Below are 14349 nucleotides of genomic sequence, written 5' to 3' on the forward strand. Positions count from 1 at the left end.
AAGTTCCTGATTTCAAAACTTACTTTAAAAAAATTTTTATCAAGCAGAGTAGTACCAATGTAATGGTAGACAAATAATAGCAATATTGTAGAGTCCAAAAATATCCAAACATATAGTCTATTTTTTGCAAATATGAACAGATAATTTATTTAAGAAAGTAGTCTTTTTGACAAGTAGTCCTAGAACAAGTAGCTAAGTATATTTTTAAGTTACAAAGAATTAACCCCTACTTATGCTGTGTAAAAATAACTTAAGGTGGGTCAACTTAAAAATGGAAGTTTTTATATTCTTACATAGAACTTGCATTTTTCATAATATTGAAAAATACATGTGAGTTTTGAATTACAATGATTTCTTGGAAATGATCACAAAAGCATTAAACATGTCAAAAAGATGCATTGTAGTTTATTAAAAATAAGAATTGTATGTTAATCTATAAACATTACTAACACCTTAATAAAGTGTCACTAATCCACTAAAATGACTCAAGATAAAAAGACTTAATGTCTAATGTTGGTTAGAATGTGGAGCAGCTAGAAATCTCTTACTCCTGGTTGGAATGTGAAATGTTATAATTACTTTGGAAAACCATTTGGCAGACTCATCCTATGATAGAGTAATTTTTACTTTCTAGGTATCTACCCAGAAATATGGAAGTGCATGTCAACAAAAAGATTTTTCCACGAATGTTTGTAGTTTTTTATTTATAATAACTAAGTACTAGAACACCATAAAGGTCCTCCAATAGGAAAATGGATAAAGCAGTTATAGTCTATACATAACATGAAAAACTAAATCAGTAATAAAACAGATGTGTTATTGAAACATGCAGTGTGTATGAAACTCAAACACATTGCATTATTAAAAGAAGTCAGACACAAAAGAACAAGTACTGTTTGATTCATTTTTTATTGATATTTAGAATAGGCAAAACTGACCATGGTCATGGAAATTAAAGCAGTAACTGTCCATAATAGATGGGATTTGACTAGCAGTAGGCACAGAAGACTTTCTAACAGGACAATATTTCATGTCTTAATTTATATGGTACTTATATACATTTATCAAAAACATCTGACTGTACAATTATGATGTGTACATTTCATGGTATATAAATTTTATCCTCCTACACCTCCCCCTCCAAAATGTATATGTATATGTATATATATACACAGGTGGTGTATTGTATTCACAATTTGGAGAATCAGACATTCTGGATTTGAACTCAGGTTTCTCCACTCACTGAGATATTAGGCAAGATATTCAACCATAGAGAATTGAAGTTTTATGATCCATATTCTAGAGATAATAATCCCATGTCAGAGTCATTATGTTAATCAAAAAAGGTAATATATACAGAATACTTACAAGATAGTTTCATGCTTCGTAAGTATTTGTTGTTATAAAAAGAGAATATGATTGTTAAAAAGTCACTATCATAAACAATATGAAATGGACTATTGTTAATAATGTATCATCAACATTATCATTTAAAGGATTGTTGTATACACAGTGAGAATTTGAGGATAACACAATGACATTGAAACCATGATTTAAAAAGGAGAAAAAATAAATCACAATGAAATATAAATATTTTATTGTAAAATAAAGTAAAAACATGTTACCCCAATTTTTTTACATTAGAAATAGAAAAATATGTTGAGAATTACACAACCTATCATTATCACTTTCACTACTTTTATTTTTTTTTCTTTTTGAATTTTTTTTTAATTTTTTTATTGATTATCGCATTACATAGTTCATGATATATCATCTTTCATACATTAGACTCAAATTGTGCTTTGAACTCCCATTTTCACCCCAAATACAGATTGCAGAATCACATCTGTTACATATTCACATTTTTACATAATGCCATATTAGTGACTGTTGTATTCTGCTACCTTTCCTATCCCCTACTATCCCCCCTCCCCTCCCCTCCCCTCCCATCTTCCCTCTCTACCTCCCCTGCAATTATAAGAGGTTATGAGGGGCAAGGGGGAGGGAAAAAAAAAGGGAGAGAATTGAACTTTCACTACTTTTAAATATTACATATGATCCAAGTATGTACCACAACTAATTTCTTTCCTTAAATATTTTTGATTGGCTTGAATAACTAAGCACACATAAGTTGGTATCTGGCATTTTCATTTCATTAGTATTTTTATTGTAACTTATCATAGTTTATTTTCTTGTCTTTTTCCTACATTTTTGTAAGACAACTGGGCCTTCTATACAATTTTATGTACATATTTTGCATGTTTTAGTTAGCTCAGTTAAGCACTATAAATATTTTCTCATAGCTAAAGCTCTCCTTAAACAAATAGTGAGCTCCAAAAATGATGTTGTCAATTAAATAGTCTAAGCTTTAATAATAGATTTTTTTTTACATTAGGTTAATCATAGTGTATCATGAAGTATTAGAAATTTAGTAGATTAATTAAAGCATAGCCTTTTCAATACTGTTTCTATCAGTTTTTCTGTCATTAAAACATTATACTTGTCTTCTTCAATATGTTTGCCATACTTTTATTCTAATTTTTTAAATGTTAACATAGTAAATAAATATATTTTTTAATGTGGACTTCATGATAGACTCCATGAAAATTAGTGAAGATATGAATGGAGAGAGAATGAGTTGGTGGACTTTCTGGTGGATATTTTTGGCAGTTTCTAGGTGATGGATCATAGATGGTAAATTATTTACCAGGATAATAATTTATGACAAATATATTTTGTTCAATCCACCTTGCTTTACAAAAATACAAATGGTTCGCTTTCACTTAAAATTGGGAGATCTCCCATTACAATTCAGGTTTCTGACCTCATCTTGCATACTTAAGACCTGACCGTTCTGGATTGGAATTATTCATTTCTACCAGACAACGATTAAGTGGAACTGAACAGAACTTGCCTCATTTAAAGAATGTGCTCCTCAAGTTTTCCACAGACTCCACCCAGGTGGCCTCATTCAGGTTACCTGCTCAGCATTTAGCCACATTTTCTCACTAGGGAAAAAAAAAAGAGCAGAGCAACAAGAGAAATTGCACTTGGCATTGGGTTTTCATTTAATAGGCACTGAATATTTGGGGAGGGGAAGAAAACAACTAGGAAAAAAATACAATAAAAGAAATAAAAAGACATAAAGAAGGAATTCTTGCTTCTAAACTCAATAGCTATTTATTCGTGGTTCATTAATGGCCTCCCCCCCCACACACACCTAATTGTCTTTATAGCCATTGAATTAATATTAGCATGACCTCCTTCACTTATTTACTCATCCCTGTCCCTATCTATTGCTCCTTTGAAGTACCTCCTATGAATGTCTTAGAGTACCTCATGTGAATGTGTTCTCTTAATTTAAAGTACAGTTTAACATATTAGGATTAAAATGCAAATCTTTTTTGTTTGATTTTTTTGTAAAGGCTGAAGAGATAACTTTAACAATTGGCCAAGCATTTGACCTGGCATACAGGAAATTTCTAGAATCTGGAGGAAAAGATGTTGAAACAAGAAAACAGATTGCAGGGTTACAGAAAAGAGTGAGTAAACTAAACTTGTTGTTTCACATTTGTATGCTGTAAGTACAGGGAAGCTTGCATATCATCAAACAAATTTAGAAGGCCTGCCATTAAATTTCCCCCACACTGATTGGAACTGCTTTCACTGTGTTCCTATAATTTTTCATTCCTGATCCCCTGCACAGTTTTTAACTATTTTATATTGAATTCCCACAAGAACTTAGTGTTCTCATGTGACTTTGCTTCACTTCCTGATGCTTCTCATGGGGATCAGAGCAGCAGAAGCAGCAGATGCTGGGTAAGTGGTTTCCCATGCAGATCAGATTCCTTTGTAATTAAATTACACCCTTTCTCCACTCTTCAAAACATCATAGGCAAGTTTCACTGTCTTGTGGTTATACTCCAAGATTATGGGTATAGATTGCACAGTGCAACAAGAAAACTCAAAGATGACACATTAGGAACATAAAATTTGCACACACATAAAATGTATTTTAAATTGAATTTATCTTTCCAGTGACCTAGAATCCTCTATAATTCCTATTTTGTAAAATAATTTTCTCCCCTGTGCACAAAAGAGTATATTAAAAAATACATATGTAAATAAAATAAAATGTTATTTGTTAATGTAGTCAATGTAATAGCCAATATTTACCAAGAAATACTTCTGAAAGTTATTCAGTACTCATTTGCTTTTTTAGATCCAAGACTTAGAAACAGAAAATACGGAACTTAAAAATAAAGTACAAGATTTGGAAAATCAGTTGAGAATAACTCAAGTATCAACATCTCCAGTAAGTGTATTGAATATGTATATGCTTTCCTTAAAACAAGATTATATGGTGATAAAACATTCTCTGACTTGTAAATTCTGCAACAAATTATAATACTTTGTGTTCCATAATTTAAAATTAAACACAGGGATGAAGCCTGATAAACCAGGCTAATTAAAATTTAAAATTGCCTCTGGGGTTCAGGCCAGAGTTGTTTTCCATGTTGCTCTTTCCCTTATGTTTTCTAAAATAATTCAACCTCCCATGTGGTCCTAAGGTTTAAGATTATCTTTCTGTTTGTGGTTTATTCTTTCTTTCATTCTTATTGATTAGCATTTACTGAGGTCAGTTTTAATGACCCATGCCTATCTACTCCTGGAGTGCTGAACTTTGTTATAGGAAATGGACTGATACCGAGACTAAACATGGTTTCTTATATTACATGGCAAGTGTTCCCACTGGGAGTGAGGCAATTTTATTTCAGACACTGAAATAAGTGGTTGCTTCTGCCGACAACACTCAAATACTTGTAGTTAAATTATTTATTTCTGACTTGCCACAGTTTTGAAATCCTTTTCCCAATACCATGTATGACATCATTATTATTTGATTTGTGCAGAGGATATATTTTGAAAGTAATTGAAATTGAAAACAATATTTTTTGTAGGCAAAATGTATTTAGGACTTTTTTTTCCTTTTGAATCCTCTGTACCACTGTAATTGATCTCTGTTAATGTGTATATTTTATTGTTATTATTAAATATTTAAAATTAATATATAACTTATTAAATGATACTATTAACTGAAATACAATTGTGGTCTAGGTAAACTTTTGAAAGAATTTTGAAAATTTTCATATGTAGGTATGTAATTTTGTTTACATCTAAAAACTCAAATAGTTCACCAGCTCATCATCATGAAAAATGCTTCTATAAAAAGCTGGACTTATGGAGCTGGGGTTGTAGCTCAGTGGTAGAGCGCTTGCCTAGCATAAGTGAGGCACTGGGTTCAATTCTCAGCACCACACAAAAATAAATAAATAAAAATAAAGGTTAAATTCTTAGAAAGAAAGAAAGAAAGAAAGAAAGAAAGAAAGAAAGAAAGAAAGAAAGAAAGAAAGAAAGAAGAAAGAAAGAAAGAAAGAAGAAAGAAAGAAAGAAAGAAAGAAAGAAAGAAAGAAAGAAAGAAAGAAAGAAAGAAAGAAAGAAAGAAAGAAAGAAAATAAATTGGACTTATGGATTCAAATGTGGCATGCCCTGGAGATGGGTCAAAAAAGAAATTTTATTTATAAACTCACACTTTCCATCATTCACACTGAGAGAGTCAGGCTTTCCATTGCTTGTCATAGGTTTTGTAATGTGGGGCTGATGTGGCCGAAAAGACAGAGGTTCCCTGGAAGGTACCCGTGTAATTATGAGAAGCACATTGAGGTGGCGGGGTATCCTCTTTGAGTTCTGGCTTTATTATAATTATGCCTTCCTAATCTTTCTCTTCACTGTTTACTAGTCTCAAGGATTACAATTTTTCTCTTGCCTCCTTCTTCCCAAGTGACAGAAAATTCGCTCCAAAACTTTCTTCAACTTTTGGTCCCCAAATGGAATGTGTACCCTTTTTGTTGAGACTTTATATAAACTATTCTATGAGACAAAATATAAAAATAAAGGGGAAGTTACTTTTTCAAGGAGTCAGTTGTTTGTAGAATCTATGACAAATGCTTTTGTACTGGCAAAGGTATAAAATGGATGCATCATCATTTTGGATACAGAAGCAGAGCTTTTCCACTGTGTTTCCGCTTTATTTGAAGAAGGAACCCTGAGGATACCATGTTGAGGGGCAAGATTTGGGAGGATTAGAGGGATTTGAGGCATGTTAATAAAACTGCTTCCCCCTCCTTTTTTCCTGTGTCCTCCAAGTTGTCAATGTTCAGGAATAGAACTGGTGTAACTAATGAGAGGATGGGTTAGGCTTGGTCCTGATTATCTCTTGGGTTTACCAACTCACCTTCAGAAATGGTAAGGGGTAAAAGGAATGATGTGATGATCATTGCATTCGTTTTTTTGACCACTTGACTGAAATAGCTATTATATGTGGTAAGCAAGAAAGTTAATGTAAATGAAAGACAGAATGTGAGCATATTCATTTATTCAGAAGTTTTCATTGGTAGAATCAGTTATACAAAACAAACAAAAACCTATTAAAATAGCTAGTCATTAAAATTAATTGGCTCTTAAAATATTAGCCTACTTAATAATTATTTTAGGTGTTGTGTTCATCTCAGGTTTAATCTATCTGAATGCATGCTTCAAAGACTACAGTTAATAGGATGAATCAAAAGAAGAAATCATTTTCTCTGCATTTTACACTTAATTCTCATGTGTAGAAAATAATCATTGTAAAAATAACTCAAATTATAACTTTGTAGTGTATTTATATTCTTTTGCCACATTAATATCTTTGTACTTTTCTTTACCTTAATCTTAATCTTACATGATTAAAATAAAAAAATTTAATCATGTAAGATTAAATCTCATACACTAGAACATATACATCTTCTCTAAGACAGAATCATGTTAAGTAAGATAGACGAGGCACAGAAAGACAAATACTGCATCATGTCACTTATGTGTGGATTGTAAAAAAGTCTAACTCACAGAAGGAGAAAACAGAATGATGGTTACAGCCTACACAGGTGTAGTGGGGAAGGCTGAGCAAGGTGAGACTTGGATCAAAAGAAGCAAATTTTCAGTTTGACAGGAAGAATACTGTACAACATGGCACCACCAATAATCCTTGAGAATTACCAGGGTGTTTTAAATATTCTCACCACAAATAAATATGTATGTGAACAAAAGAAACAAATTATATGCCTGTGAACAAAGGAAAATAGAAATTATTTGATTCTCAAAATAAAATGACCTCAAGAATATTTTTAAACTGCTAAAATTTAAATGTGAAATTAAGTGTCAATGTTTAAAATGTAAATTACTGACATAACTGATTAAATCAAATGGTTTTGAAAATATTGTTACAGGCATTTGTTGATTTGCTCTCATTTTTTAAACAGATTATGAACAAACACTTTTGCCTTTCATTTACAAGCTTAATTATGTAGCTTAATTATGCCCCCCCAAGCTGGCAAAGTGACTGTTCATTGAGCTTATGACTCTGGAGAGGATACCTTGTAGGTTTTGTTTGTTTTGAGTTCAGAGGATAGAATTCTCCAAAACTGTCAAATTCACAATACTTTGTTTCAAGGATTAATCAGCAATCCATATTTTAGGGAAGAATTGAAATGAATAATGAATCCCATTATGTACACTGAAATTATGATATAGATGGGTTTATTTTATACAATTAATTTGTCCTAGTATTCTCCATGAGCTTTCAGTGTATTATGTGACATGGGCTCCCAAGACTGATGGTTCTTCACGATTGACCAGCCCAAACCAGAATGCTTACATGTCTCCTAAATACCACCAATTGGTTTAGTCATGGGTTTCTTTTCTGGCAAATGAAATATCTTTTGATAATACCCATAATACATACCTCTGCAGCACACTGAGATTGTGGAAATCTTTTCACTGGTTTTAGAAATTGGGTCCTTATTTTAAACGATCATTTAAATACACTGAGAAATTTCCGTTACTTGACTGTGCTGTTTGCTTTTTGCTGTGTTCTAGTGGTTTGGCAATAGATTAGAGGTTGGGTTTTCCACCATTTGGTTCTAATTATCTAGGAACAATCTGATTTCCATTTATTACATTCACATGGCAGTGTTGCCTGTATTTATATTAGAAAAAGGGTTTATTCTGCCCTCCTAGCCTCACGAACACCTCCAGAAAATTGTTCCATTATAAGATGTGGGTATAGAAAGTTAAATCAAATTGTTCCTTTTGACTCTTACGTCTGAGTGCTTACATTTAACTTTGCTGGCTCTAGAAACTTTTAACCAAATCAGACTATTGCCAGAAAGTTAAATGAATAAAATTGTAGTTCTACGGAATACTGTCTTTTCTATTGCAGAGTTAAATAAACGTTCTCTTTCAGTTAAACCCAATATTAGATAAAATTCTACTTTTATGTAATCAACTATGCAGCCCCTGATTAGACTTGATAAGACAATTATGACCTAAAACGTGTATTTCACTGTGGGTAAACAAACCTGCTTGTTTATTTTTTCTAGTGCTTTCTAACCTACTCTTGAAGTCAGGATGGGCAAGAGCAGATTATGAAAAGTCTCAATTACACAACAAGCCAATGCAAATCTTTAAACAAAGGCATAAATGTTAAACATGAACATTGGTACAAGAACATTTGGTGCCCACAAAAAGTGAATTACCAGTCCACAACTGCACTCTCATAATTGCTAGTTGTGTAAAAAATGATTCAAAAAGAGCAAATTCCATTCAATGAGAAGCAAATCCATTCTCATTTCATTTGTGACTAGAAGTACCTGGTCAAGTCTTATAGCCACTCCTTCTTTCAGGTTTCTATGTTCTTCGTGGATAATCATCTCCACTTAATTTGCAAGATCCTTGTGAGAACTATGTGATAGTAGGTCTTACAAATAAGAAAGAATATAAGCCAGCTATGGACCTAGAAAACTGAAAAACAAACAAACAAGTAAACAAAAAATATTCCTAGTGTTCTAAGTTTAAACTGGAAAATTCATTACATTTGAAACTTATTTAAGAAGTGATGTTGACAACATGGCATAAGAATGAATTTTGGAAGTATGAATCTGCATGACAATCTACAAAGGTCTGCTAGAACATTGTACACTTACCATTATATTGTCCCATCATCAGAGTTTTTTTATATTCTTTTAACAAGAAAAAAAATAAAACATCTCTATTTAAATTATAAACTTGAAAGAATTCACTTTTTAAACTTAATCCTAAATAGAATTTTGAATCTTCACTATTTCCATAGCTGTTTTATCTTGGAAATTGTTTGTTTTACATTTAAAAGGTATTTAGGGATTTCTATTACCAATGCAACTTAATAGCACCAATAATATTTAAGTGTCAATATTTCTAGAGATATTATCACAAAACTTTTTAAACTTTAATTCAGTTTTTGCTTTAGTTTAAAAGTGCTCAGGATTTATTGATAGGATTCAAACACTGTTGTGGCACTTTACCTCACTGAAACATTTACTATAAAGCTGTGCTATGGCCTAAATGTACCTAAAGCCACAATTTACGGAGAAAAAATAGCTACAAAATTTCAGCAACAACAAATATCAAATATTGACACTCATTATTAATATAACTTAATAACCTAACAAATTTTGCAGAATTAACATTAAGCACAGATTTTCTCTTAGCATTACATTTTAAATCCTGTGCATACTCCTGAAGATCATAACACTTGGAATTATAAGCATAAAGGGTGTGTTAAGAAGTGGTGCCATGTGATCCTATGGGACAGCCTAAAATATCTGGCTTCTAACCATTTGTCAAAATACTGACAGAAGAAACCCCCCAAAGATCAAGCTTTTATCTAAGCAAAGTAATTAATTCTTTAAAAAAAATGAACAGTCTTAAGTAGCTAAAAATAACTGCTAAAAACTAATAATAATTCCAGAAATCTTACACTTAGTCAAACCACACAAAAAATTTAATCTAGTGACAAAAAATGTTACTGTATACCATTTAGTTTCTATGTGCATATACTTATTCCTATTTAATAAACACTGGTGAAGAATTAGGTGCTGCTGACATATACTCACATACTTCCATGTGCCAGGCTTACATTTCTTTCTTATAATGAATTACATCTAATTTCTTGACATGAATTATTCCTAGGTTAGGGATCACAAACCCAAATGTCAGTAAGCCCAGGCTGTGACAGAAGAGTGTGATATGGGCATGTGGAGGTAGCAATAAACTTGAGAGCACAGACCCACTTCAGAGACTCAGTAGATAGTCAGTGTCAGTCAGTGATTCTTGTCCAAGTCCGCAGGCCAACTTTATGTTGCTAAATCTCAAGGAGTAGTCTGAATTTTATGTGAAATCTCTTTATTTTACCTGGAAACAACTAATTAAGTATTTTAAAAGATCTACATGACCCAAACAGGGAGGAAAAAAAAAAGCCAAATTACCAATGACACAAAAAAGACCTGTGGAGAGAGTGTTAATCTTAAACTCACTATACCCTAATTATTGCATTACCAGATATGCCTACTGTATCCATTTTAAAAGTGAAACTGCCTTTAATTGGGGAATTTGAATACTTGATTATTTTCATCTTATATACAAACATAATTTTTACATGTACCTTCCCACAGAAAATAGTACTATGCGAATCCATAGTATTAACACCATGATAAAAATACTAGAGTGCTTTTGTATTAGGTTATGTTGGTCTTCAGTCTGTTTTGAAGCATCTAGTGAATATCTTTTGGCCATTGTATGTCATAAACCAATATAGAATATTTCCATTTAATTTTTAATTCAGGTGATACCACACCACGGATATTTACTACTTACTATTTTATTATACTTTACTAAAAATATGGACAACTTATGCTTTACATAAAATATAGTAAATTTAGGCAAATATTGACTGAAAATTTAATATTTATTCATAAAATTCATACATTTATGTATATAGTACTGCAATATGTTATATAGAGTATTTTGGAAAACAAAATTGCTGCCATAGGGAGCTTTTAATTGTAACCAGAAAATTAAGTATAAGGAGGCCACTAATGACAGAATCACTCACTAAAAGATATATGCTCAAAATGAATTTTTTAAATTGTACCCTGAATTATCCTTATATAGTTAGACAGATGAAGAAACATCACTACGGAGATCAAGAGGAAAGTCAATAATTTTAGAGCTATATATACATATTAATAGAGTGATATATAACTGAAATGATCAGAGATGTTTCTTCCTCACTGCACCCTTCGTTCAATGTAAATATTTCACTTTACACTGTCTCCTTTCCCCCTCTGCTTCTACAATGTGTAAAGAGGTGACTCCCAGGTAGGATGTCCCTCAAACTTGTTGGTCCCTTCTTTTTTTTTTTTTTTAAGAAAAAAAGGACTTTATTAAAAGACATGGGGTAACAAAGAATGTACACGAAGACTAGAGAATGGGGCTGGGGTGATGAAGCATTCATTGAGAAACAGCTAAGGTCATCCTCTAAGGTCTCTTCTAATTCCAATTTTAGTTTGGTAAATGAAGCTTATCAAAATTGGCTGCCTGTAAATCTTATTTGGTGTTGAAAAATCTTTGAAGTGTGACTGGCAGCTGGGGAATCCAAGTCCAGACCCCACCCAGTGTGTGATATTTCAGCCTGGATCACCTGGGATTGTCAAAGCTCCCAAGGAAGCCCCCTGGGGAAGCTGCTCTCCCCATTCCATCAGGGATCAGTGAACAGCTGGAGGAGTGTAGCCAAGCACTCGCCCCACTGGACAGCCATGCTTTCATGTATTTCTGCATTTCGATCATTTATTCAGAGGCCTCTTTACAGGGTCATTGGCTGAGACTGCCTTGAGTGCTTTTGCCCAAACTGCCTTTTTGTTCTCCTCTATGGCTCAGTTTTTAGTACTTTTCTACTCTTAGCTTCACCTTTTTTCCTCTCTCAGGACCATTGGCCAACAACAGCGCAAAACCCTTAGGAACTTCTTGCTCAGGCTCCCTCAGCAATGAGGCAATGTCCCACTTCTGCAGTGATGCTTCTGAACTTTGCCCACTGCCATTTCATGGGGAAAATGGAGCATTGATGGAACAGGCACCTTCTTTCTGGCCTTGCACTAATGGGATCACAGAGTAAAGGCCTAATCGTTACTTTCATTTTGGCTTGTTTTAATTGACTTCTGTGGCATCTGGAAGGTCAGTGTTCTCTCCAGCTCAGCTCTTGAGAGCAGGTTTCTATGTGGTTAGGGAAATAACCCCCAGAAGCCTTCCAAAGACTGATATTCAGACACCGTTCAGGGTATTATTTGCTTATTTTTTAAAATTATCTCTGTGATTTATTTGAGATTCTTAAAGAGTCTCTCCCCATTTCCATTGTGCCTTGCCATTAGAAACTCCTCACTTTGTAAGGAAGGTCACCGTGACTGGATACTGTTCTGAATTTTGGCTATGTTTCTTAGTCATAGAAGAATAAGTCACAGATCTATGGGTCTTAATTCCTATTATAATAAAAACATGTTACTCTTGCCATTAGTAACATTGGAAAAGACTGATTTGAAGATTGAATCTAAAACACATAGTGTAACCCATTTTTTGTAGATTCTACAAAGCTATAACTTATTTAAGAGAGTTACTCCTCCTTCAGTGACTAATCTTCTCTTATTGCAATAGTTTCTCTTTCCATCTCATTACCCCAAGGACTTCTCCAAAATAAAACTGGGGCTCTCCTCATTCCCTGCTCTAATCCCTTTCTCTCAGGTCCTGATGAAAACAATATTCTATTTTAAATATCTAAACACAAAATATTTCCCTGAAAAACGATCAAGCTAAGCAAGTGAGAATCTTGAGAACCCTCACAGTAGGAGAAATCAACTTGAAGTACATGTTTTAATTTTTTAACATTATTATGAAATAATCATATTTTCACAAAACACCCTTTTTTACACATTCGTTTTCATGTATCCTTCCCATTCCTCCTTGCCTTCTTTATTCTCCTTAGTGTTTTTCTCTCTGTCGTTCTTTCGCAGCTGCTGCACAGAACGTCTGGTCATGAGCCACACAGGTTTCAGAGATGCTCATCCACTTTCTGGCGTAGTGGTGACGCTTCGTCTCCCTGTCTAAACATGTCTTCCACTTCTGTCCCTCCTGTCAACTCGCCTGATTCCAGACTATCACTGGGACTGTTAATACCACCGCCTTCTAAAAGTGGCCTTCCCAGGCCAGTCAGTCAGCGCAGCATTTCAAGACCACATGTAAATTTTCAAAGCAGTAAATTCATTTTATTATCCCCCTAATTTTTTATACTTCCAGAAATGTGCCATTTCTATACTAATTAAAAAGTCAGGTAGGTCTTGAATTAATGTGATGGAATAGGAGGAGTCTCTGTGTGCCATGTTCATTTCTTTTGGTTCTCTGATATCAGAGTTTCAAGTAGAGTGTGGTTATAATGAAGAAATCTAAAAGATGAAATAGGACAAGTAAATAAAGTACCTGAAGGACCCACCAGTAATGGCAATTGGGAAATCAGGTTCTTGGTGATACAGGTACAAGCAGCTTCAGTAGATTTCAGTGCAAAAAGAACAAAGTTTAGATGGAAATTAAATAAGTGGTTGGAAAAGGAAAACTACTGTCTCTTTCAAGAAGCTTAGTCTTGAAGGGAGGAGAAAGAAAGACAACAGGCAGGAGGAGTAAAGAGTAAAGGCATTTTTGGTCAGTTTGTTTTGTTTTTAATGACAGGCAAGATTTAAATATTTTTACATCCTGAGAAGAAAGGAAGAAGATATGGAAGCCAGGGAGGTATGGGAAGTATATTATTCCTGAATAAGAAAGAAGGGCAAGGGGTACAGTAATTCAATATTTAACAAAAGGGTGACACAATTTTGCCGCTTGAAGAAATGCACTTAAAATCATTTTAACAGAATCGGAAACTTTTCACTCTGTATGTACACAATCAACCTCATGTATATTTCTTAAATCTCATGCAACATCAGTGAATCAGAAAAATGAGTGTAGTCTTAGATCTGTAACTTCAGTAAGAACCACTTGAAACAATCCCTGTTCATGGTGTAGAGGAAAAGCACATTTTTTTCCTGTATCCCTCTTCAGAAGGGAAATTCTTTTTCTTTCATTCCTGATGAGATGAGGTAGTTTTCATAGAAGGTCACACACATATATATTTTTCCACTGGTTGGTAAATTGATGATTGTTTCATATTCATGTTACTTCTTGGCTACATTTTCATTTTTGTTTCCCTTCATTTGTTTAGTCCTGACAAACATTTATCTGATAATTCAATAATATTATTAGTATCTTGGTGATTATTAATTTATTTTATAAGGCACCTATTTATTGTAGAAAACAAGATGACATTTTTCAGAAATGAGATAATTTACAATAAATAAC

The 14349-nt window shown here is 33.2% G+C and overlaps 1 protein-coding gene across 7 annotated transcripts in view; it reads left to right on the forward strand.

The window, feature by feature from the left end:
- Positions 1-14349, forward strand: part of GULP1 (GULP PTB domain containing engulfment adaptor 1) — a 274786-nt gene that overhangs the window by 245740 nt on the left and 14697 nt on the right. For 5 of the 7 annotated variants that reach the window (XM_081260909.1, XM_081260907.1, XM_081260910.1 and 2 more), the window contains exons 8-10: positions 3426-3542; positions 3739-3819; positions 4223-4315. In XM_081260909.1, coding sequence (XP_081117035.1) covers positions 3426-3542; positions 3739-3819; positions 4223-4315 — 291 coding nt within the window. Of the gene's footprint in view, positions 1-3425; positions 3543-3738; positions 3820-4222; positions 4316-12974; positions 13200-14349 lie in introns of all 7 variants that reach the window. The other 2 variants (XM_081260913.1, XM_081260912.1) reach the window with 2 other exon arrangements.

This window comes from Spermophilus citellus, assembly GCF_964194105.1.
Source record: "Spermophilus citellus genome assembly, chromosome: 11".
NCBI classification, from domain to species: domain Eukaryota; kingdom Metazoa; phylum Chordata; class Mammalia; order Rodentia; family Sciuridae; genus Spermophilus; species Spermophilus citellus.